Source organism: Lissotriton vulgaris, chromosome 1_1 (assembly GCF_964263255.1).
Source record: "Lissotriton vulgaris chromosome 1_1, aLisVul1.2, whole genome shotgun sequence".
Taxonomy (NCBI): Eukaryota; Metazoa; Chordata; class Amphibia; order Caudata; family Salamandridae; genus Lissotriton; species Lissotriton vulgaris.
The window spans coordinates 31450451-31474508 of NC_141685.1; the positions used below are offsets into that span (position 1 = coordinate 31450451).

At 48.5% G+C, this 24058-nt stretch overlaps 1 protein-coding gene across 1 annotated transcript in view; it reads right to left on the reverse strand.

The window, feature by feature from the left end:
* Nucleotides 1-1585: 1585 nt before the first annotated feature.
* Nucleotides 1586-24058, reverse strand: part of LOC147737051 (uncharacterized) — a 28200-nt gene continuing 5727 nt past the window's right edge. Inside the window, exons 2-3 of the mRNA XM_086934309.1 lie at nucleotides 2507-2892; nucleotides 1586-2164 (exon numbers count right to left, since the gene is read on the reverse strand). Coding sequence (XP_086790435.1) covers nucleotides 1667-2164; nucleotides 2507-2892 — 884 coding nt within the window. The 3' untranslated portion in view covers nucleotides 1586-1666. The remainder of the gene's footprint in view (nucleotides 2165-2506; nucleotides 2893-24058) is intronic.

Consider the following 24058-nt stretch of genomic DNA (forward strand, 5'->3'; position numbering starts at 1 on the left):
AGGAAACAGGAAGTAGGAGGGCGGGAGCCTACCCCGCCTCCCACGGAAGACCCGCGATTCGATGGAGCCGTGTTTGGAGCACCGGAGCAGGCAGGAGCCTACCCTGCGCCCCGGTGCCGAAGGAGGGAAGAAGAGTCCTGCTGCCGGGCCCTGCAGCGGAGGAGAGCCGCCGCACGAAGGAAGCCGGTGAGTGGGTTGCTGAGGGGGGGGGGGGGAGCATGTGCGTGCGGGGGGGGGGGCGGGGAAGCATGTGCGCACGCGAGTGCGGGGGCAGGCGGGCTTTGTATGTATGTGTGCGTGTGTGTGACTGTGGGGGAGGGGTGTGTGTGTGTGTGAGCGAGTGTCTGTGTGCCTGCGTGTGCATGCGCTCGCCTGTGTGTGCGTGCATGCGTGCATGCAGAGGGGTGGGGGCTGCCTGCCTGCGTCTGTGTGAGCAAGGACTGTGAGTTACTCTGCGCATGCGCAGGTACTCTGCGCATGCGCAGGTCAGACGCGCGCTCCCGCGTTGAAAACTGCGAGGAAAAACGCTCGTGACAGATTGGTGTCCTCATTCCCAATAACACAGGCCGACGGGCCACAATAGGTCTGAAGCAGACACCTTCAATGCTCACGCATTGAGGGTAGGTCTGCTCGACCTAATAAATGTCAGCCCTGTAGGAGGGGATCTTAAATGCACAGAATGCTGACTCGAACCCATTGCAATGCAAGATACAGCAGGATTTATTGAGGAAAAGAGGTCTACATACATCTGCTTGCCTTTTGAACACTTTTAGCTAGGACTTAAACATCAGTATGCCGTACATCGTGCCCTTAAATACCGAACAATGCTAATTAGTGCATGGACTTTTAATATAAATGAATCTGCAAGGCGCGGATCACGCCCAGAGAGCCACAGCTGCCTGTAAAGTCCTGCAGCCTCTCTCAGAAACGAGTGCAGCAAACGGCATGCGAAGAAGAAACATGCTGCACAACTTGTGTCCCTCGGCAATCTGATACACTGCAGTTTAAGAGGCACGCTGCATCATTCTCCCCTCTTCCACCGTGGTATGTTGCTAGGCCCAAGATCTGCGCTCTGTGCTCCTTCACGCAAAAGATCTTTTTTTCCACGCTGCTCGCTTTTTAAAAGCAAGAGCTGCAAATTGTGCTTTAGTGATGTATGAAGTGTATGCGCTTCGCAACGGAGTTTGCGCTCTCAGGGTTATTACACTAAATGCACGCTCCCTACAGGGAACACTGGCCATTAGGAATTTATGACCATAAGCCCTCACTAAGTTACAACATTCCAGTAAAACTTACTTTGAGGTAAGCAGGACATAAGATTGTTACAGAGAAAATGGATCTAGTTTGTATTTATTGGTAGTGTAGAAACGTTAATTTTGAGTGAAGTTCATGGCATAAACTGTGCAGTGATAGGGTTCAGTTTAGTGTGTATTATTTGGTGCCGTCGCATATGTGCCTTACCAGTAAAGCTCTTCCCACACACTGTGCAGTGATGAGGCCTCTTTCCTGTGTGTGCACTTTGATGCCGTACATGGCCTTTCTTTCTGAGAAAAGAGCTTGGAAGACACTTTGCAGTGATAAGGTTTCTCTCCTGTGTGTTTGGTGTTACGAGAGTTGACTTTTAATTTAAGCTCTTCTCGCACACAGTGCAGTGAAAAGGCTTCTCTCATGTGTGTACGCTTTGATGCCGTACAAGGGATCCCTGATAAGCGAAGCGCTTGGAACACACAGTACAGTGATGAGGCTTCTCTCCGGTGTGTACACTTTGATGCAGTACAAGGTGTTCCTTACGAGGAAAGCGCTTTGAACACTCCGTGCAGTGATAAAACTTCTCTCCTGTGTGTACAATTTGATGCCGTACCAGGCCCGACTTATCAGCAAAGCGCTTGGAACACAGAGTGCAGTGATAAGGCTTATCTCCTGTGTGTGTTCTTTGATGCTGTACACGATTTGTCTTCTGAGAAAAGGTTTTGGAACACAGAGTGCAGTGATAAGGTCTCTCTCCTGTGTGTGTTCTTTGATGCTGTACAAGATTTGTCTTCTGAGAAAAGGTTTTGAAACACACAGTGCAGTGATAAGGTTTCTCCCCTGTGTGTTTTCTTTGGTGCTGTAGTAGATTTGACTTTTGCCTGAAGCTCTTCTCACACATGCGGCAGTGATAAGGCTTTTCTCCTGTGTGTATGCGTTGATGCTGAAGAAGAGTTTTCTTTAGAGTGAAGCTCTTTGCACATACAGTACAGTGATGAGGCCTCTCTTCTGTGTGTATGCTTTGATGAGGCCTCTCTCCTGTGTGTACGCTTTGATGAGGCCTCTCTCCTGTGTGTACGCTTTGATGAGGCCTCTCTACTGTGTGTAAACTTTGATGAGGCCTCTCTCCAGTGTGTACGCTTTGATGAGGCCTCTCTCCTGTGTGTACGGTTTGATGAGGCCTCTCTCCTGTGTGTACTCTTTGATGAGGCCTCTCTCCTGTGTGTACGCTTTGATGAGGCCTCTCTCCTGTGTGTACTCTTTGATGAGGCCTCTCTCCTGTGTGTACGCTTTGATGCCGTACAAGGCTATTCTTATGAGCAAAGTGCTTGGAACACTCTGTGCAGTGATATGGCCGCTCTCCAATGTGTGTTCTTTGATGCAGTAAAAAAGTTGCCATTTGAGTGAAACACTTTTTACACGTTTCGCATGGATATGGCCTGAGGCTGGTGTGTACTTTTTTGTGCCTCACAAGAAGTGTCTCATTGATAAATCCTTTGTCACACACATTACAAGCAAAGCGTCTCTCGCTCATGTGCATTCTGCGCCGTTTCCTTAAGTAGATATTTTGAGTAAAATTCATCTTGCCTCCGGAACCTTTATGGCTTTCTTTCCCATTCATACTTTCTAGATGTGATTGTTGTTCTGCAAAATAGAAAAAACATTGAAAATTACATGAAGAAAATATTTCTTGAAAAAGCTGCATTGGTATAATATGGAGAAGTGAACAGTTACAATTCAGGGAAAAAAATGTATGTTCTAGGAAAAAGAGTCACACTTCCCTTTGAGACACAAATGGAGGCTAGTCCTCCTACATAAAGTGAGTTGACCTGGTCCTGCAGCAGGAGCATGCTGGGAAATCAAGTGATTCACAAGAACCACTGTTCGACACGGGCTTTCTGGTTGGCTAGGATAGGCACATAAGCCAGGCGGAATCAACCACTCTAGTCCAGGTAAGTCGGATACACACCTGAGATAACCTGCGCTCACCCTCTGGTAGCTTGGCGCAGAGCAGTCAGGATAGTTTAAAGAGGCAATGTGCAAAGCATTTGTGCAACACACTCGGGCAGCAACACAGTGAGTAAACTACAAAAGGGAATCCACACAGGATTATGTAAACATAAATTCTATATTGTACATCAAACAAGACCAAAATGACTTAAATCACACTGTTAGTGCAAATAATGCAGGTTTGACAGAGATAAACACAAATTACTATGAAAACATAGGTAACAGCACCCCTACGCTCTTATTACACTTCATACGGTAACTGTAGTGAACGTGGTTGAAGGGATTGCATTTAGAAACCAAACGTAGGGCGCAGGAGCACCTACTAAACGCTAAACAGAAATTGAGCTTGAGTCTTACAGCAGTTCTCCTCTATGGACGGCCTGCGCCATTCTTGAGGTCATCTCCAGAGCAGAGACAATGCTGAACAAGAAATGCCCCTCGCGCTCTTGCGAGTCCAGAGCCCTCCAGGGCCGCTTGAATTGCGTCTCTTTGCCCAAGGGAAACCAATCCACCCGTGAAGGAGAGCAGGGCGGCTTTACCACTCTTCTGGACCCAACCTGCCTCAGAATACCTTTGTGGGTGCAGGGTCACTGCCCTCAGGGCATCTGTAACTTGCTAACAATGTTGTCATGTCTCAGGAGTGGGACCCGACGTTGGGAGCTTCGTGCAGCATACGCGTTAAAACCAGAGAGCGAGGCTGGCTGGAATGAGCCTCAGAATGCTGGCCCGCCACATGTTACAGAACAACGTGTCATCGAAAGGCCTGCCTTGAAGGCTTTGTGCAGCTCCTGTAGGTCTACAGCCTTAGACGCTGCACTGTACCCCCTCAGAGCAGTACAAGTCTTCAGGGGGCTGTTACTCAAGTCTCACGGCCAGATAGGCCACACTAGTTTGTTCTTGGTGGCATCTGGTGGTGGCAATATCTTGCCAGACTCCGGGGGTGAGGTTCACAATCCAATGCAGCTGCAGTGAGCTCGCTGGCTCAAGGACGTGTTTGTTTCTCTGGTAACGCCTCCAGACGAAACAACGCTGTTCTCGCTGGAGAATAAAAAAGATCACCACGTGCTGGTTGGTAAAACATGGTGCACTTCCCTAGAATGCACAAAGGCACTCCCCTGGTCAGAGAGCTGCACTGTAGGCCCATGGTGCACTGTCCTGTAATGTACAAAGTTTTACCTTGGTGCAGAAGGGAGCACTAGCGACATGCAAGACCTTGAAAAATGGGCTCACCCAGCAGAAGTCTTGGAGAAAAGAGGCAACAAGGTCTTTGATGGCCTGAGACCTCGAGAGAACAGGGGGCAAGCAAACAAACTCTTGGAGAGCACTTCGGGCACAAAAGGAGGTGGCAGGCAGCAGACAGCATATACAGTTAGGTTGCAGATTGGTAGTCCCTCCTGCAGCCCAGCAGCAGCAGGTCAACACAACAAGGCTGTTAGTTGAAATGGTTGTTGCTCCTGGCAGCACAGCAGTCCTCATGGCAATGAGCAGATTGTAGAGCCAACAGTGTCTGGCTATAAGTCCCAAGCAGCGTCTAAAAACATGGGATCAGAGCTCCAGTACATATACTCTAAAATGTCTATGTTGAACGGGTGACTTCAAATGAACCCTCAGAAGTGTGCAACAGTCCCTTGCAGCCCATTCCTGGCTCCAGACGATCAGTAGGGCGTAAATCAGCCCTTTGAGAGAGGGCAGGACACAACCTATTCAAATGTATGTGTGATTGACCTCCCTCCCAGCCCAAGAAGACTATCAGCATGCAGATGAATGCAGATGTATCCCTTGTCACACCCAGCCCCTTCCATTGGGAAAGCTTGGTTGTCATGACTCTTCCAAACATGATAGTTGCAGGGGTTTCCTCTGTTGTTGAGTGAGGGGGTCAAACAGTAACCTCAAAGAATAGTGTTCAAAACACCTTCGAGGTCGAGCTTCCCCAATGCAGAATGCTGAACAGCTTTCTTTAGAGTACTCATGAGGCGTTCTACCAGACCATGGGCCTGGGGTCAAAGGGGAGTGCTTTTTTAAATTCTTTATATTGAGGTGATTTAGAACGTTTTTGAATTCTCGACTATTAAAAGGTGGGTCGTTGTCAGATTTTAAGATTGCAGGTACAAGTCATGTTGCAAAGATGCCATCACAGAGTGGGGGTAGTTACCCCTGGCACATAGTAGCCATTCTCCACTCTTTCCCTCATCAGGGCAGTTCTAGACTCCAGTCCGCACCCTCAGGTTGACCAGAAGTCAAGGGAGAGGCTCTCCTCCCCCTACCTCTCCTCCTAGGGTTCCACACTCTCCTCCTTTGAGAGGCCCCCCCCAGAACACAACTCTCCCAGCAGTTCAGGACCTCTCTCCAGCAACTGGTCTCCCAACCTAGGGTCTAAACCCTCAGGTTGCACCAGGGTCAGAGGTGAGGGCTCCCTCCCTCTACACCCCCTTCCAGAGTTCTGCACCCTCCCACTGGAGCGGTGCCCCTGGAAGCCAAACTGGTCAGGACACTGGTTACAGATGTCCCTCCCTCCAGGTCAGGCAGATCCTTAGTCACCAAAGGGAGAGACAGGGTTCAAGGGCACTCTCAGTCCCCAATTAGTAGATATATCAACAAAGGAAGAGTGTCCGTCAGTGTGGCGTGAATATAGTAGAGATAGCACGTAAAAATATGAAGCCAGCTGTGGTTGTTCACAAAGCTGGCCTAGCTTTCAAGAAAAAATTCTTGGTTTTTTCAAGAAACCCTCACTCACCCTAGTGGTGACATGCTTCATCATCGGGTCCACTGGGGAGATCGAGTACCTCCCCAGTGTGCTACGACGCCAGGAGACTGCGGAGCAGGTTTTGTGAGAGTGAAGAGTGAAAAAAGGTGTGATTAAAAATGTCAGAGGTTGTCCCAAAAAATCATTTATTTGCTGGTCAACTTGACATATTAAAATTAAGAACTATGTGCAGGGAAACTATCCAAAAGAAATACAGGTGTTTCCCTGTTAGGGGAAGGTCAACATGTTTCTGCCCTTTAAGTGTTTGAATTTACAGGGCTTTCGTCAGGACCAGTAAGCGAGTGTTGCCTCAACAGGTATAGGCGCGCTAAGGCCTACCCTGCCGTAGGCAGTGAAAGTTAAAAAGTTGTGCTATGTGTAAAAATTGGTGCGTGAAATACAAACCAAAAGGCTAGGGGATTTTCCTCTATTGCGAGGAGCCCAGAAGTCAGCATCCCCCAGGAAGAAACATTACGAGTACTGGCACAAGCACTGGACACTGTGACTTGGGAATACGTTACTCCAAAATCATTCATCTTACAATGTGCTAGGATGGCACTAAAAGAAAACTATTTCGAGTACAAGGGACAATTGTACCTTCAATGCACAGGGACCTCAATGGGCAGCACCTTCGCTCCCAGCATAGCGGGGTTGTACGTATACGATTTTGAGACCAAGTACATCCTGCCTACATCTAACCCTTTTACCTCCTCCATAGGATTATGGAGGAGGTATATTGATGATATCCTCATACTATGGACGGGCACTGAAAACAGTCTCATTGAATTCTTGAGCTGGGTCAATACCCTTGACCCCTTTCTTAAATTCACTAACAATTACAGCAAAGAATCCATAGTTTTCTTGGATGTGGTCATAAGGATCGAGGGCACATCTCTGACTACAGTGACCCATCACAAACCTACGGCAAAGAATAACCTTCTACAATTCAGCAGTTTCCATCCGAGGCCGCTACGTGAAAACCTGCCCTACGGGCAATACCTTCGTCTAAGAAGAAATTGCAGTAGCACAACAGACTATAAGACACAGGCAAAGGACCTGACGGTTAAACTGAGACAAAGAGGCTACCCTCAAGACATCCTCAACAAAGGACAGATCAGGGCCCGGAATCAACCTCGGGAAGCCCTCCTGGAAGAGAATGAGAAAATTGACACTGATGTCCCACTAACTTGTGTTACCACATATAGCACACTTTCAGATAATGTGAAAAAATCTATAAATAGGAACTGGAGAATTATCACCAGCAGCATAGGTGATTGGGAAAAACCACTCTTTTCCTTCAAAAAGGGCAGAAAGTCTTAAGGACACCCTGGTCCATACAAGACCTTTAACATGTCCTCCATCACTCACCAGATCTGTGACTGAAACTTGGCACTTACCCCCCATCACTGGACATTTTCCATGTACTGATTGCAGTGTCTGTCACTTAACCACCCACACAAAACAGCTTAATTTGGAACCAGGCAAAGTATGGACCCAAAAATCCCATACCAATTGTAACTCCGCAAACGTTATATATCTGATTACCTGCCCGTGTGCCAAGAGATATGTGGGCATGACAACCAGGAAAGTCAAGACACGCATTGGCGAACACCGCAGTAATGTTCGCTGTAAGAAAATAACTACCAAACTAAGCGAGCACTTTCTACAGGCAAACCACACTCCCAATGATATGACCTGGACAGTAATAGAACAGGTCAACAACCCCAGGAACAGAGAAAATATCCTGTTTGAAAAAGAACAGCGCTGGGTCTATAGACTGAATACACATATTCAAGGCCTAAATGACCAAATACCTTGGGCCAGCGTCCTTAAACAGTAACTATGAATAATAATGACCTTTTCTCATATGAGGGTACCACCTATGTTTATTGTTCAGTACCTGTGAATACACTCTTTTTCTGCATCCTTAACCATTTAAAATACTGTGTTAGACTTGTAATACCATCGTCCATTGCATTGCCTTATTTGATGATCTTTCGAAGCCCACGATCAACAGCAATGACGTTATGCATTGGCTTGTCAATATCATCTGTCTAAGAAAAACGGACTCAAGCGCCCAGTCCGATTACCGCCCCCTTGCAGGCTTGCGCTCCAAGCCTCGATTTCAAACAGACCCAAACTCTTACTTCGAGCGCGCATGCGCACTACGCGTGCGTTCCAAACCTCGCTGTGGACAGAACTGACGCGAGGGCGTCATTCACAGTAGCGCGGGCTTGCTTTCCAAGCCTCAGTTGGAACCAAAGCCTCCGATTGGATGACGCTCCGACGCCTCCCACTCTTAGCGCCGGGCTTGCCCCTCGCTCGTGATCCACGAGATCCAGCGGGGGACAGCTAGGTGCCGAGAGGGTGCAGAGCGTTGCGGGCGTAAGACCAACCAACCAACCTTACATCAATACAAGCTAAGTTTTGTGTGTGTGAGTCTCTGCCAGACTTTTTGAACTCTCCTTTTGTGTTTGTGTTTGTTTTACCCTGACAGGGTGTGCCATTGTCGCTCCCACCCCCCCCCCCTGAATCTATGGGGCGTGGCTCACATTGAATACAAGTGAGGATTGTTTCACGTATATTCTCATTTAGCGTGCCTACTTTAAGCTCTCTAAATTCACGGCCAGCAAGGCTACACATTATCATTACGTGGCTCTACATTTTACACTTCGGGGATCATTTCTCTGTTTTCCTACTCTAGGTAATGTTACATTTACGGGCAGCCGCATGGCTTCCCCCACGGATGGACTTAGCACTGCAAGCCTCCATTTACATTACCTCACCAATTGTGCAACGTCTTGAGCCAGATCACTTGATACTGGTTCTAGTTGAGGCCCACCACCGTGGTTCTTGGGCACAACCTCCATTCCAGAATGCATTCCATTACGGCCACGGCCTTTGATAGGTTTGTTAGCACGTACCACGCCGAACTATGAGTTGAATGGCAACAATGCTAGATCAGTAATGACTGTCTATTCTTTCTATGTTGTGTGTATTGTTTGTTTGTCTGTCTTTCACCCACCTGCAGACTTCTGGGCTCCTCACAATAGAGGAAAATCCCCTAGCCATTTGGTTTGTATTTCACGCACCAATTTTTACACATAGCACAACTTTTTAACTTTCACTGCCTACGGCAGGGTAGGCCTTAGCGCGCCTATACCTGTTGAGGCAACACTCGCTTACTGGTCCTGACGAAAGCCCTGTAAATTCAAACACTTAAAGGGCAGAAACATGTTGACCTTCCCCTAACAGGGAAACACCTGTATTTCTTTTGGATAGTTTCCCAGCACATAGTTCTTAATTTTAATATGTCAAGTTGACCAGCAAATAAATGATTTTTTGGGACAACCTCTGACATTTTTAATCACACCTTTTTTCACTCTTCACTCTCACAAAACCTGCTCCGCAGTCTCCTGGCGTCGTAGCACACTGGGGAGGTACTCGATCTCCCCAGTGGACCCGATGATGAAGCATGTCACCACTAGGGTGAGTGAGGGTTTCTTGAAAAAACCAAGAATTTTTTCTTGAAAGCTAGGCCAGCTTTGTGAACAACCACAGCTGGCTTCATATTTTTACGTGCTATCTCTACTATATTCACGCCACACTGACGGACACTCTTCCTTTGTTGATATACAGGCAGATCCTTAACCTGTCCTCCCAACCTAGGGACCAACCCCTGTGGTTGAACAATTGCCTGGTATGCCAGGACTTCTAGGGGTGCACACAGCCTCAACCCCATGAGGGTAACACATGACTCATGTGCTGTGTGAAAGTCTGCCTGGCGCAGATTTCCCGACAGCTGTTCATCCAATATCACGCGAAGATCCCCCAGGACAGAAGTGTTGTCACCATTACCATTCATCGGTGACTCAGCCCTTCTGGCTGGCCCCTGACCCACTAGTTCTTTCACTGGGGAACACATCCCCCTCTCACCTCTCAATCCAGACTCCTGCACCCTCCCAACTGGAGCGGTACTGCCAGACACCAGACCCACTGGAGCTCCGTTTACAGATGTTCCACGGGCTCCTGACACTAGGAGATCCCCCTCAAATGGCTTCCAAGTACAGCCTAGGCCCTCAACCTGGAATGAGGATGGGCACTGTGCACATGAGAGTCCCGCCCTTGGTCTCTGAAAATAAACTCTGCCCCAAATGTTGCAGTTGCCCACTGTCACACGGGGCAACTGTAAAAAAATCTTGCAAACACGGGAAAGAGTACGGGCCTCTCGTTGGAGATTAGACTGGAGAAGGGCCTAAATGTTGCAGGTGCCCGCTTATGAGGCGCAGCTGAGAAAATGCCACAAGCACCGACAATGTGCCTCGAGCAGCAGCAACACAGCGGTGCATTCAGCCCTCCCTCACTCACTGGGGGCGCACTGGCAGATTTCTCTGGGTCCCGGTGGGTGGGGGCAGGCATTGACAACGTGCCTCCTCTCTCTCCCACCCCTGGGCCCCTCCTCACCTGGTTGGGCGCTCTCTCGCTTCTTTTGGTCCAAGGAGTGCAGGGTAGGCTCCCGTCCGCTTCCTTTCTCCTTTTTCCACAGGAGCACGGGGTAGGCTCCCGTCTGCTTCCGGCTTCTCGCGGAGCGTCCCACCCACAACCAGGCCGCACTGCCCGGCTACCGGGCCCCTCTTGTAGATCCTCTGTGTCCTCGGCGGCAGCCTCACGCGGGGGGCCAGAACCGGCGGGGTTGGCTCCCGCTTCGGGTTTTTTAGAAAGTACCAATGCTTGGAAACACCGGCAGTGCGGGGGGGGGGCACCCGCTCTTTCAATAAAGATCATTGCGGGGTGGGCACCCGCCGGCAGCACACATAAATGCGGGGCGGGCTCCCACTTCAATAAGGAGCTCAGGGGGATTCCAACACGCTGAGATTCCCTCGCAGCCTCACGCTGCAGCAGGGCCTGCTCCTCTCCCCCTAGGCGACCCAAATACAGCGCTCACGAGGCGCTAGGCCACAAAAGTCCTCAAAAAGGCAGACATAAGAGTCCCCAGCAAAGTGCAGCCAGGCAGGCCAGCACGCAGCGGCGGTTCCTCCTGGCAGAGTGTCCTCCCAAAGTAAGAATAAGCCCAACACTTTCATGGGGTCACAGCCCCTATATTTATAGGAACATTTCCTTTGTGTTACGAAACCAGATTTAACTGGTTTTGGAGCACTCTGTGTACCAGGTGGGGGCTCAGTGATCAGACGCACCACAGGGGGCGGAGCCAGCATTGTGGAGGGAAGGCACAGCCCTATTCAGGTCCCAGGTGCAACTCCTCACTTCCATCTGCATGCAGATCTCGCTATTCATTACTGGGCTGACTCGCCCTGTCTCCTAGAGCCACCCACACCATCCAGCCCTTGTCACTCACAAGCCAGACATGCAATTCACATCAGGCAGGCAGACACACAGCAATGCCAAAGTGGCATTTCCCCACCACTCACCATAAATATGTGCACACCATTGCACAGCATTTATTCCCACGAGTTCATACATACTAAACTAGACCCTGCACTCCTCTCATACCAGGAATTACCATGGACACACATATCCCCCATGCGTTCCTATGGGAGGGCAGGCCAATCTCACCACACACCCTCAGAGAGCGCACGCACTCTACACTGGGCCACAGTGCTAAAGTGCAAAGAGGTCGAAAATCACTACCACCATGTCAGAGCTTAAGGCAAAAAGTTCAGGGATGAACCTGCCAAAAAGGCCAAGTCCAACACAGATGAAAAGTGGGTGGAGTCTAGGGAAGAGCGAGCGCCGCACTCAGCTTTAAAGCTACAAAATAAACCTTAAACGGCATGGCTGAAGTGGCAAAAGGAGAGGGGGTTGTTTGTAGTGTAGCTTCTGTTGTATGCCACAGAAGGGGGATAGGGTTGATGAAGCAATGAGAATAAAATGTGAGTAGACTGACAGCAACATACTGGTTACCTTGGACTTCTGCGTATTATATACTAGTATCCCCAAATCTGGGGGGATTGCCGCCATACAGCATTTTTTGGAAATCGGAGACACCACTCTACTTGAGCATTCTGAAATGCTAATAGATTTGATTACTGTTGTTTTGGCTAACAATGACTTTATAGGGGGAGTAGTGTGATTTTACAGCAAGATGCAATAACTTAGCATGGTCAGATTATCAGGCACAATCTGTTTTAGGATTTCACCCGATGCACTTGGCTCTTCACAGGGTATCCTTCAGGATCACTACGATGTTCTTCTTGTTCTATCTGGTGGTGGTGACTTAAATGCTGCATTTCTTATCCCTATGTCATTGTTACAATTGTGTAAGATACTTTGTATATCCTCTTGCAGCCTTGAACAAGCCTCTATGACGAAACACGTGACGGCTGCCTGTCTGTAATGGATTTTACGTCTCTGACGCAAGAAACATTAATAATTGTGGAAACAATAAATCACAACAAACATCTCTGATCTTGCAGTACTTCTTTACTGGCCACAAGGCATGGCCATTGGACTTCGCTGAGTGCTTCAGTATTCCTCTGCTCATTTGGAAGCGAGGTGTTGGCAGGATAGGCCTCTTTGACTTAACGAGGGGGAGCAGCTGTCACTTATCACAGTTGCACATCAAAAAGGCTCTGCATGAGCACTCTCACAAAGGAGTTATCGCTGGTCTTTTGTGACTCCAGACAAGCTGGACCCAGGGCAAGGAGGAATGCGGATGCCTGACATGTCATGGGGGTGGAAGCCTCTAGAAACACCTACTACTGGGCGCCAGGTATAAATATTGGACTCCAGACAGCAAAAGAATAAATGACGTCCCAGTGCCAACTGCTGTGCCTTCTAATACTTCATGCCAGTAAAAACAACTCTCAACAAAGTCCTACAAAATTATAGTGTCAGACACAATTTACATCAATGACACCTAGTGACCCCTCCTAACATATCTCACCATTAAAATGAACTCTCAACGAAGTTCCACAATGCTGAAGTGAACGATGTTCTCTTGCGAGTACACTGTCTTTATATCTACACTGTTATTCTAACCCTACATGGGGATTGTTTTGCCCATCTTATTCCAATGTTATCTCGTGCATATACTGTTATCTCAAGTTGATGCTGCTTCCTATCCTACCATGTGCCTATCGCAGTGACCCATCCTTTGTGATGTCTACTAGTCTATGCTGATATTGATATACTACCTGTAATGTGGGTGTATAACTAGTATATATGCCCTCGAATATAAAGGACGCTTCTGCAGACTGACTAATAAACTCCATCACAACCACCAGCTCCTAGATACCGAGGCCACTAAGAACCCAGTGACATCAACAGGCCCACTGGCGCTTTTCGGCATTCAAGGCCCCCTTTTCCTGGTCTCTCTGGCACAGAAGAACAGCAGGCTTCCCCAAATCAACCTAGCAGCATGCATGGAGAACGCCAGGAAATGGATGACAGCATCCTCGTTAAAACTCAATGGCGAAAAGACCGAGATAATGCTCCTTGGCCCCCCTACTCTCACCCCCATGGACCAGCTATGGCCTCCCAGTTTGGGCCCTCCCCCATCCCCGAAGGAGGACATTAAAAGTCTGGGAGTCTGGCTGGACAAAACCCTCACCTTCAATACGCAGGCAACTAAAACAGCAGCAACTTGCTTCGGGATCATCCGAATGCTGAGAAAAATCCTGCCTATTCTGCCCCTAGAAGCTAAACAGGTTGTTATTCAGGGCCTCATCCAATCTCGGCTCGATTTCAACAATGCCCTTTACTTGGGAGCCCCTGACTACGTGCTACAGAAACTTCAGCGCACACAGAACTGCGCAGCTCGCACGCTACTCCAAATCCCACGCAGAGATTCAGCTAAGCCAGGGATCAGGTCACTGCACTGGCTCCCGGTCAGGGACAGAATAAAATTTAAAGCTCTGTGCACATCGCACCAAGCCTTCCATAAAGCAAGACCTGAGATTAATCACACACTTCTCACTCCCTACTGTCCCGGTAAGTCACTTCGCTCAGAGAACGCATTCCTTGCTGCAGTTCCCAGAGTCAAAAGGTCCAGAGCAGGAGGCAGGTCCTTCACGCTCAACGCTGCTAAATTATGGAACTCCCTTCCCTTCTCACTTAGGTCCAACCCCATCCTTTCATCCTTCCGTAAAGAGCTAAAAACATATCTTTTTAGAAACTAGCTCCCCACCTGGATCTCTCCCCTCTCCCCTCAGAGCTCTGTTACCTCTACTTAGCGCTTGAACGCCCTCGGGCAGCAGCCGCGCTTTACAAAACTCCTTCACTTCACTTCACTTCCTCAATGGGATCCTACCAGATCACCTTGGTGTCCTTTTTCACACGCCTCCGATACTTGCATCCCACTCTTCCAAAGAAGTGCCCACCAACCGCCCACTGAAGGGTCCAATGTTACAATCAGGCAGCCATCTCAGCTGTTGGAGGCTGCCTCTTGACCACTATGCACACCTCTGAATGCTTCTCCTGAAGTCTAACTTTGGTTTTCCCTAGAAACAACTTCTGAGTATCACTTCAACTTCGGGAGCGTGGAAAGGTACGCCCCCAACTCATTTCTGCAAAATCTCTCCGAACATGCTGCTAAAAGGTACAAACACAAAATCCTTAAAGAACACCCAGAGACACTAATAACAGACATCTTCTATAATCCAACACACAGAAGTCTTCAAATGGACTTCATCTTCTACAGTGCGAAACCCGCCAAAAGGAGAGAAAACGTCATTCAACACCTTCATGTAAAATGCTACCAATGTTCCTTATGGATCTAAACAAACTATATCCCTATCCCAGAACTTTAGCTGAGATCTGTTCATAATTATATACAGAAATGGGAGCATCCTAATCCAAGCCACTGAACAAAATTATCTATTTTCCACTTTCAGGCTCTCTGCGCCACCATGCTATTCGCTCCCACCACCACCCCTCCACCCTCTCTCATGCACGCCCTCATCTACTAGCCGAACCTTCTACTCCCAATCCCCTACTCGCACTGCCCCCACCTCTACCCCCCCTTCAGCCTCTCTGATCCCCAGACACACTGAAGCTTCGGTTTGGATACCAAAACTACTTGCCCCCTCTGCATGGCACACCTCCACTGCCCAGCTTGACATCTATCGCATCAGAATCCTCTCAATTCTCCAACCAGAGCAGGCTGGATACTATATTAGCCCAGGAGCGGATTTTGCAGGTAAGAGTGGTGGGGGACCGGGGGAATGCGACAGACGACGACAAGGAAAAATTAAATAAATAATTTCCGAGGGAGGAGCCACGCACGGGACCAAGATGGCCATGTGATCGCCTAGCTCCGTAGAGCCCATTCCTCCTTTTTGTCTATCCTATTATTATCCTGACACCCGAGGGCGATAACCAGTGGGTGAACCGAAAAGATGCCAACAGGCGAAAATCGGAGCAGAAATGACCAATTTTAACCCCTTGGATCGACGATCGCAGAATCGGGCCTAACAACTATCAAGGCCGGGGACCACAGTGAGTCTGGTGGCCGGCCACTAATGCAACAACAGCAGGCTTCTGAACCGGAAGCTCCGGCCAGTTTTGGTGATCGACGCACTCTTTCGCCTGGCTCGAGAGTCGATATATTACAGGGACCAGATGGCACCGCCACCATAAACGGTGACTTATACTCGAGACTAAGGTGTGACATTCTGCCCGGGGCATGAAGTCTGGTGATCTAATAGAGGCATCGCTGCCATTGCGGTCCACTACATGGCGTCCAAACCGGACAGCGAGAAGGCTCCCTCTCAGTCGGGGAGAGGACTGAAGACAGTCCAGTCCAACAAACTGGACAGATATACCCAGCCCAAGGGTTCACCGTTGGAAAGGAGAAAGTCCCCATCACATGGGAGTGACTCCCCGGGAGAGACGTCGGAGCCTACATTGATCGATGTAATGGCGGCCATAAATAAAGTACAGACTTCCATGACGGACAAAATAGATGCACTGGATGCTAAATTAGACACAGTCAAACTGGAGGTCAATCTATTGAGAGCCTGGTGGATGACATGGCGGAGGTGCAACGAGAAGTCTGAGCCTTGCTAGCTGCCCGCGAGGAGACACGACGGAAGCTAGATGAGTATGAAGGGCGTCATAGGAGGAACAATATCCGTATTCTTGGCGTACCGGAAAAGTCGGAAGGCCAGACTCCTGACCTCTTTGTGGAAGATATTGTGTTAAATCATCTAAAACCCAAAGGTCTCAGCAACCTGTTCACGGTCGAGAGGGCGCACAGAATACCGGGCGGCCTGCCGAGACCCGGGGCTCCCCCTCGCCCTATGATTGCAAGGGTGCTGAACTATCGTGATAGAGACGCGATCTTGCAAGCGGCGCGCAGCGCCGACCCGCTCAGGTATGTGAACGTGACTTTGTCCTTCTTCCCAGACTTCACCCAAGCGGTACAAAGGCAGCGGCAAAGCTTTCTCCCCGTCAAGAGGAGACTGAGAGACAAAGGACTACGTTATTCTATGCTTTTACCAGCTAAGCTTAGGGTGGAGGTCGACGGGAAGGCATGGTTTTTTGACAATGCGGAGGTGGCGTCAGACTGGTTGGACAGCACGAGTCAAGATCGATCGGAAGAGCGACGAGAAGAGGCAGAGGAGGAGCAACATGGACAAGAATGAATGGCGAGATACATCAGACTGTAGACTCAAGTGACTGGTCGTCGGAGGGGGGTATTGTTGAATGTGCTTATAGGGAACACCGACATTGATCGCATCTCGGGTGGGATCTAGTCCGGGAGGGGGGGGGGGGAAGGAGCTGAGCGATGAGCTCCCCCTCTTACTATCTTTAGTTTATTTCGGGTTGGGCGACAGGCATACTGCGAGTTGGGGTTGGGCTTTGTCCTTATGCAGGGGTGCAGGGTGGTGGGGGGTATATCGGGGGAGGTGGGGTGTGTGTTTCTTAGTTGTGTTAAGTTTCAGTTTCGTTTTGTGTCATATTTGTTTGTGTGTGTCTTCATCTCAGGTGATTTTCCAGTTCTGATTATTTTTACACACGGGTTCGCCGACACGTGAAAAACAAGGGTCGGAGACGAAAGTGCTGAGTTGGAATGTGAATAGTTTGGGTGATAAGATTAAGAGGGGGATGGTCAACCAATTTGTTAAGCGGCACTCCCCTGACGTAGTGCTGCTTCAGGAAACACACCAAGTTGGCAACAAATGTATGGCCCTCCATCGAGGGGGATACAAAATGGTGGTACATGCGGGTTTCACATCTGGTTCCAGGGGAGTGGGGATTCTGGTGAAAAACTCCCTTCCACTCTCGGTTCAGGCGACCTGGGTTGATCAGAGGGGCAGATATGCTGGTGTCACGGGACAACTAGGGGGTCAGACCTTTACTTTCCTATCTGTGTATGTGCCGCCGGGCCTTCAGACTGATACATTCTGTGATTTGAGCGCCATCTTCCTTGCACTTCCTCTGGGGGGTCTGATTATGGGGGGTGATTTTAATTCGGTACTGGATGGTGAAATAGACCGTTGCCCGCCCAGGGTGCTTCCACAGCTGCAGAGATGGCTGTCGGAGTTTACGAGTTCGTTGGGATTGATTGATGGTTGGCGGGTGCGTAACCCGAGATCCATACAATATTCTCATGTTTCCGCCGCGCATAGATCCCTGTCCCGACTTGATTATGTGCTACTCCCGGCAGCGATGTAGCTGATGATTCAGCAGGTCAGATACCTAGGGAGAGGTATATCAGATCACTCCCCGCTATGGATTAGCCTCGCTCTTGAGTTACCAATGGTGGGCAGAGTGGCTCCTATTGGGGCTTGGCGACTGAAAGACCCCGTGATCAGGAGAGAGGTTCTCAAGATGGCGGATAGATACTTTTCAGAGAACGAAGGGTCAGTGTGTTCCGCTGGAATACTCTGGGAAGCGTATAAAACCGTTGCTAGGGGCGAAGTGTTTAAAACCGTTGCTAGGGGCGAAGTGTTATCTATAGTATTGAGGAGAAAGAAAGAAGGATATGCAGCAGTGGCCGGGAAGGAAGAGGAGGTCTTGCATTTAGAGAAGCAGATTGCTGATTCTCCCACTGCAGAAAACCTGCATTTGCTAAAACTTCAGGAGGAGGAATATAGGAATTTAGTTAGGGAGAGCACTGTGGCACAGCACAAAGCAACTCAGAGCCGTATATATGAGCATGGGGACAAGGCCGGGAAATTGATTGCGTGGTTGGAGAGAGGAGAGCGTGCGTCCCGATTAGTCCCCGAACTGGATGGAGGTGGGAAAGGGCTCATTAGAGAACCGCAGGCAGTGGCGGATGAGTTTGCGGAGTATTATAAGAGTGTATACTCGGATGAGAACGCATTCACGGAAGAAGAAAATATGGAAATGGTTAGAGACAAAGCTATGCCGTGTCTCTCTGATGAGGATAGGAACTATCTTGATTCCACCATAACTGACAACGAGATCGCTCAGGCGATACGACAAATCGCATCAGGTAAAGCTACGGGCCCGAACGGGATACCCATTGAATTATATAAATTGAATGCTAACAAACTGGCACCCTATATCCGAGCCATGTTTCTTGAGAGTCGGGAGAAGGGAGAGCTCCCATATGACCAACGAGTGGCTAAGGTGGTGGTCATACATAAGCAGGACTAAGACACTGTGCTCCTCCTACAGACCCATTTCGCTCCTGAATGCGGAGCCTAAGATATTGGCTAAACTCCTAGCCATCAGACTTGTGAAAGTAATTACAACCCTGGTAAATCCAGATCAATCTGGATTCATGCCGCATCGCAACACTGCTTTGAATCTGCGAAGGTTACATGGTGTTCTGGGTGCTGCCTCTGCTTTTCAGGAGCCGTCGGTACTGGTCTCATTAGACGCCACAATGGCCTTTGATAGAGTGGAATGGCCATATTTGTTCGCCGTCCTGGCCAAGTTGGGGATTGGTGATGAGTTTATTGGCTGGGTACGCCTGTTGTACACCAAGCTACTGGCCAGGGTGGTAGTCAATAATTGCCAATCAGCCGATTTTTCCCTCGGGAGAGGTACCAGACAGGGATGCCCGCTGTCCCTGTTGCTCTTCGCACTCGCCATGGAACCGTTGGCGGCCTGGGTGAGATGGAACATAACGATATGCGGATTGCGATGGACTCCAGGTTGGGAGGACAAAATATCGTTGTACGCAGATGATGTTCTGCTCTATCTCACCCGGCCAAAGACCTCCTTCCGTTATTTTCTTGATCTCCTCACTACTTTTGGGAGATTTTCGGGATTGGCCATAAATTGGAGTAAATCTGTGATTTATGTCTTAGCCGCGGATCCCCCCAAAGTCCCACAGACCTGCCCCATCTGCATAGAGAGAATCGGATTTAAATATTTAGGTATTTATGTTTCGTTAGACCCCAGGCAACGATATGATAACAACTTAGCGGCTCCGCTGGCCAGATGCCGGAAAGATGTGGAAGTCCCTCCCTCTGTCCCTGCTTGGTAGGGCTACCCTCTTCAAAATGATGGCCTTACCGCGATTCTTATATGCATTACAAAACTCGATGAACCCCATACCCACAGCTTATTTTAGGGAGATAGAAGCTCTCCAGAGGCAACTTTTGTGGGACAGAGGGGCCCGTATCGCATTCACTAAATTGACTCGCTCCTGGTTTGATGGAGGTATAGGGTTACCGGATCTGAGGAGGTACTATTGGGCCTCACATCTGGCCACATTGAATCATTAGACTACGGAATCCCAGGAAATCCGGACTATGCAGTGGATAGGGGTCAGGCCCCGGGTGGTAAGATCGAAACAGCGCTGTACTCTAGGATGGGTAGATTCCCACTGAGATGCCCGACGGCACATTCTGTACAGGTATGGCAAACGGCCACCAAAAGTTTAGGCTGGAAGGGTAGACTCACGCTGGCCACACCACTGTTGAACTCCGAAAAATTGGGCAGTCTGTGGCGGACTAAGGGGTTTGAGAAATGGGATCTTATTGGAATCGCCCAGATTAGAGATGTGTGGGGGAAAGACTCGATACTCACTTTTGATTTGCTTGCACAACAATATAGTCTTCATCATAACGAGTACTTTCGATACCTACAAGTGAGGCATTCTCTGATGGCGCACGTCCCTAAAGGGACGGAACCTCCGGAGGCATCCCCCTTGGAAGACAGAGTCCTATACGGGCACATCCCAGATAAGACCATCTCCCTCATCTATCGTAAGCTGATTAATAACGCAGAAGACCCATTGATTAAACTCAGGGCCCAGTGAAACACAGATGGTCTAGAGCTGGATGACGAAGACTGGACAGAGGCATTGTCCTCCTCCAGGGTCGTCGCCATACAGATGAGGCTCCGCCTGGTCCAACTAAAAATACTCCACAGGGCCTATATTACTGGGCCTTGTTTGGGGAGGATGGGCAGAGCGTCGAGTGCTGGGTGCAAGAGAGAGTGTGGCGAGGAGGGTACCCTGATACATATCCTCTGGCATTGTTCTGTCATACAAGGCTACTGGAGGAAGATTCATGAGGAACTGAGAGAAGTGTTGGGATTGGAGGTGCGAATGGAGGTCAGGAGATGCCTACTGATTGTGTGGGAACCGACTGATCTGAATGACTATCAGAAGCAATGTGGTGACGCTTGCCGGTATGGTGGCCAAACGTAACATTGCACAATTGTGGGGCGCACGTCAGTCTCCCCAGGTCAACAAGTGGGCGGAAGACCTTGACTGGTGCATGCTGAGAGAACGTGCTGTTTATGTCGCCAGGGGTTGCCTGCGGAAATGGGGGAAAATATGGGAAGCCTGGAATCAACACCGAGGAGGCCTTTGTGTAGCCCCTATGGAAGACCCAGAAGAGACAGCACAGGAATCCCCCTAACCCTTAGGCATGCAATCATTTGTCAGATCCTGTACTGTGCCATATGACCCAAAGTTATGTAATTGGCTGCATTCACCTGAGAATTTTTCTTTTTGTATTGTCATTTTATTATAATAAAAAGAGTTTAAAAAAATCATTTCACCCTCGTTGTCGTCTATTGAATCCCCCCCACCCAGCCCCACCGCTCTTACCTGCACGGGCCGCTCTTGCATTAGCCTCCGCCCCAAACTCTGCCGTGCTCCATCACACTCCATTTCCTACCACTGACCCAACCTCCACTCAACTGATCCCTACAACAGCCCAGCTTGAACTCACAATCAACACTATTCTGGATGAAATCTCGTCACTACGTAAGAACGCAAAGATTACCTACTTCCTGCCACAGCTTCTCGCATCTATAGTGAACACTGATCCTGCCACAAACATACACTCTGCTCCCCTATCCTTTACCCCTAGACAAACTATCCCCTATATCCATCACCAACTCAATTATAGATGCACCAAGACTGAAATCATGCAACGGGAAGCTGAAATGCTGAGCAACACGTATGACAATGCCCCGAGCAAGCCTTCCCGCCGCAAGATCCCGGTCATCCTTGGCACGAGTAGAACCCTGAACACCACTTGCCCTCCCAGGCGGCCTACCCAAATAACAACCATCCAACCCTGTCAGCCTGGTCCAAGATCACTACCTACGCGTTGCTGCCTGCTACTAAACTGTCAGTCAGCAGTCAAGCATGCCACTCAAATAGCCGAAACCATCCCAGGACACAAAATTGACTTCTGCTTTCCAACTGAAACCTGGCTGAATGGCCACTCATCCTCTTTTATCAATTTCCTCAACCCACAGGGCTTCTCAATCATCCGTACGACCGCTAGGATCGTATTAGCGGTGGATTAACCATTATACACAAAAACTATCTGTGCTTAACTCCATTCCTCAACATGAAATAGCCTAGCTTTGAATATGTAGGAGTTCAACTCTCGTCCAAAGGCCCCAACTCTATCAAAATTCATGTCATCTATCACCCTCATGGAAAAAATGACAAATCTTTGAGGACTAAACAAACCTATTAACGCAAAACTGCCTTAAAGGCAGCGCAGACATTCTACTAGGAGACCTGAACCTACACTTGAACAATGCTGATGATCCAACAGTAAAAGCCCTATCCACCCTCCTGGAAGCGAACGATCTCACCCAACATTGCAATAAATAAACTCATACCAAGGACTCTACCCTTGATGCAATCATCTCTAAGAAGAACACCTTATCCCTCAGCTCTATCCTACCCACCGACTGGACTCACCACCTAATTATTTTCAATCTCAATGCCATCCAACCAAAGGCCCACCCCCAAAATACCCGGCACAAGCACTGGGCGAGGAACATACATTGCATCTCCCAGGCAGAGTTAGAAGCATTAGTCAGTTCCCAAATTCCAAGGTGATAATCTCACCGCCCACTACAACAGAAAAATGGGAGAACTACTTGACATAGATGCCCCTTTGAAACTCAAGAAATCATAAGTATTCCTTTCAGATCTTGGTCTAACAACGACCTTAACAAAGAGGCAACACCTCCGATTTCCTGAAATAAACTGGAGACAACAACCCTTGTTAACACATCTTGCGATACCGGGAGCTAAACGCATAAAATACAAAAAACATCTTAGAGAAAAATCCCCCTTCTTCTAAGCCCAACTTGACCATTCTAGGAACAGACCTAGAGACCTTCTTAACATCATCAAACAGCAAACCTCCTCTTTCCCTCAACACTCAATAAATGACTCTACCATGCGCTGCGAAGAGTTTGCAACATTCTTCTCTGAAAAAATATCCAACATTTGCAATCTTTCTTGACCCACCCATCTCTCCGTCCTACACCAAAGGTTTCGCCCCTAGCAAAGAGGGTCTACCCAAGGCCCTACCTCCAATGGTTGTCTCGCCAAACTCACCCTATGCCAGTTGGACTGAATTCAACTGTATCCCTTAAGAAGAAGTGCTCAAATTACTCGCTTGCATGAAACCAACATCGCACATTTCCGATCCCCTCCTCCTGAGTGTGTCAAGAATCTCAGTCACATCATATCTCGCCTGTGAGGACCAAAATCATCCAACTCCTCCTTTTCGAGCAGCTCCATGCCAACCTCCCTCAAACTCGGCCAAGTCACCACCCCACCCCTATCAAACAATACAGACGCCGACTAGAACAACCTCAACAATAACAGACCTATATTTATTCACATTTACCTTCAGAAGCAAGTCTCATCAAAGCACAAGAGTGCCTGACAATCTTAGCAGTCCATACGCTGGTACTTTTCATACTGGATTATTGATACTCTTTCCTGTTTAGCCTTCCCAGAGAAAATTAGCATCACTGAGAAAAATGCTTCATACAGTTATCTACTTTGTGACAGGTCACAACGTTTTTAAATCACATTTCTTCTATACTTCACGTCCTAGAATGGCTTCCAATTGAAGCAACAGACCAATGAAACACTGAATGCATCACCCACAAAGCCCTCCACAACTCCACACCCTCCTACTTGGTTGAAAAACTCAAAATTTCTGGATCTGAACAAGGATCGAGAATTCGTAAAGTCCTCCTGCTGGAACAAGCGACATTCAGGCAGGAACGCTTTATAAAGCTTGCCTTCTCTGCCAGCCCTACAAGGATCTGGAACTCCCTCCCACAACCTCCTTGAACAACCACAAGTCTTGCCACCATTAAAATGAAACTCAGAATCCTCCTATTTGAGAGACGCTTTGAATAATAAATCTGTGATTGCTTTTCTGCATCCACTTTTCCATTGTATCCAGATATTAACTGTTTGAACTTTCTCCCCCGACGTAATCATTGGGATTAGTCTATTGCTTATCTGTTATTTTGTGGCACATCTAATCTGCATTTTGGTCTTTCTTCTTTAGAAAAGTGCTTCAATGCCCTTCAGCCAAGATTGTACTATACAAAACCACAAAAATAAACACATTTGGTATAATAAAGAGAAACCAGAAAAAATATATTTTTGAAGAGTTTGTGCAGATTTGTCAAAAGATTCTAAAGTTATTAGCAAAGAAATAATTGTGTTTCAATAGCAACTCTTATAATCACAAACTACGTGGGAAGGAAGGGAGGGAGAAGGGGGGGTGGAGAGAGAGAGAGAGAGAGAGAGAGAGAGAGACAAACAGACAACATGGTTTAAGTGAGTTTCAATAATTTTTAAACATAAATTAAGATGTTAAAAGCAAT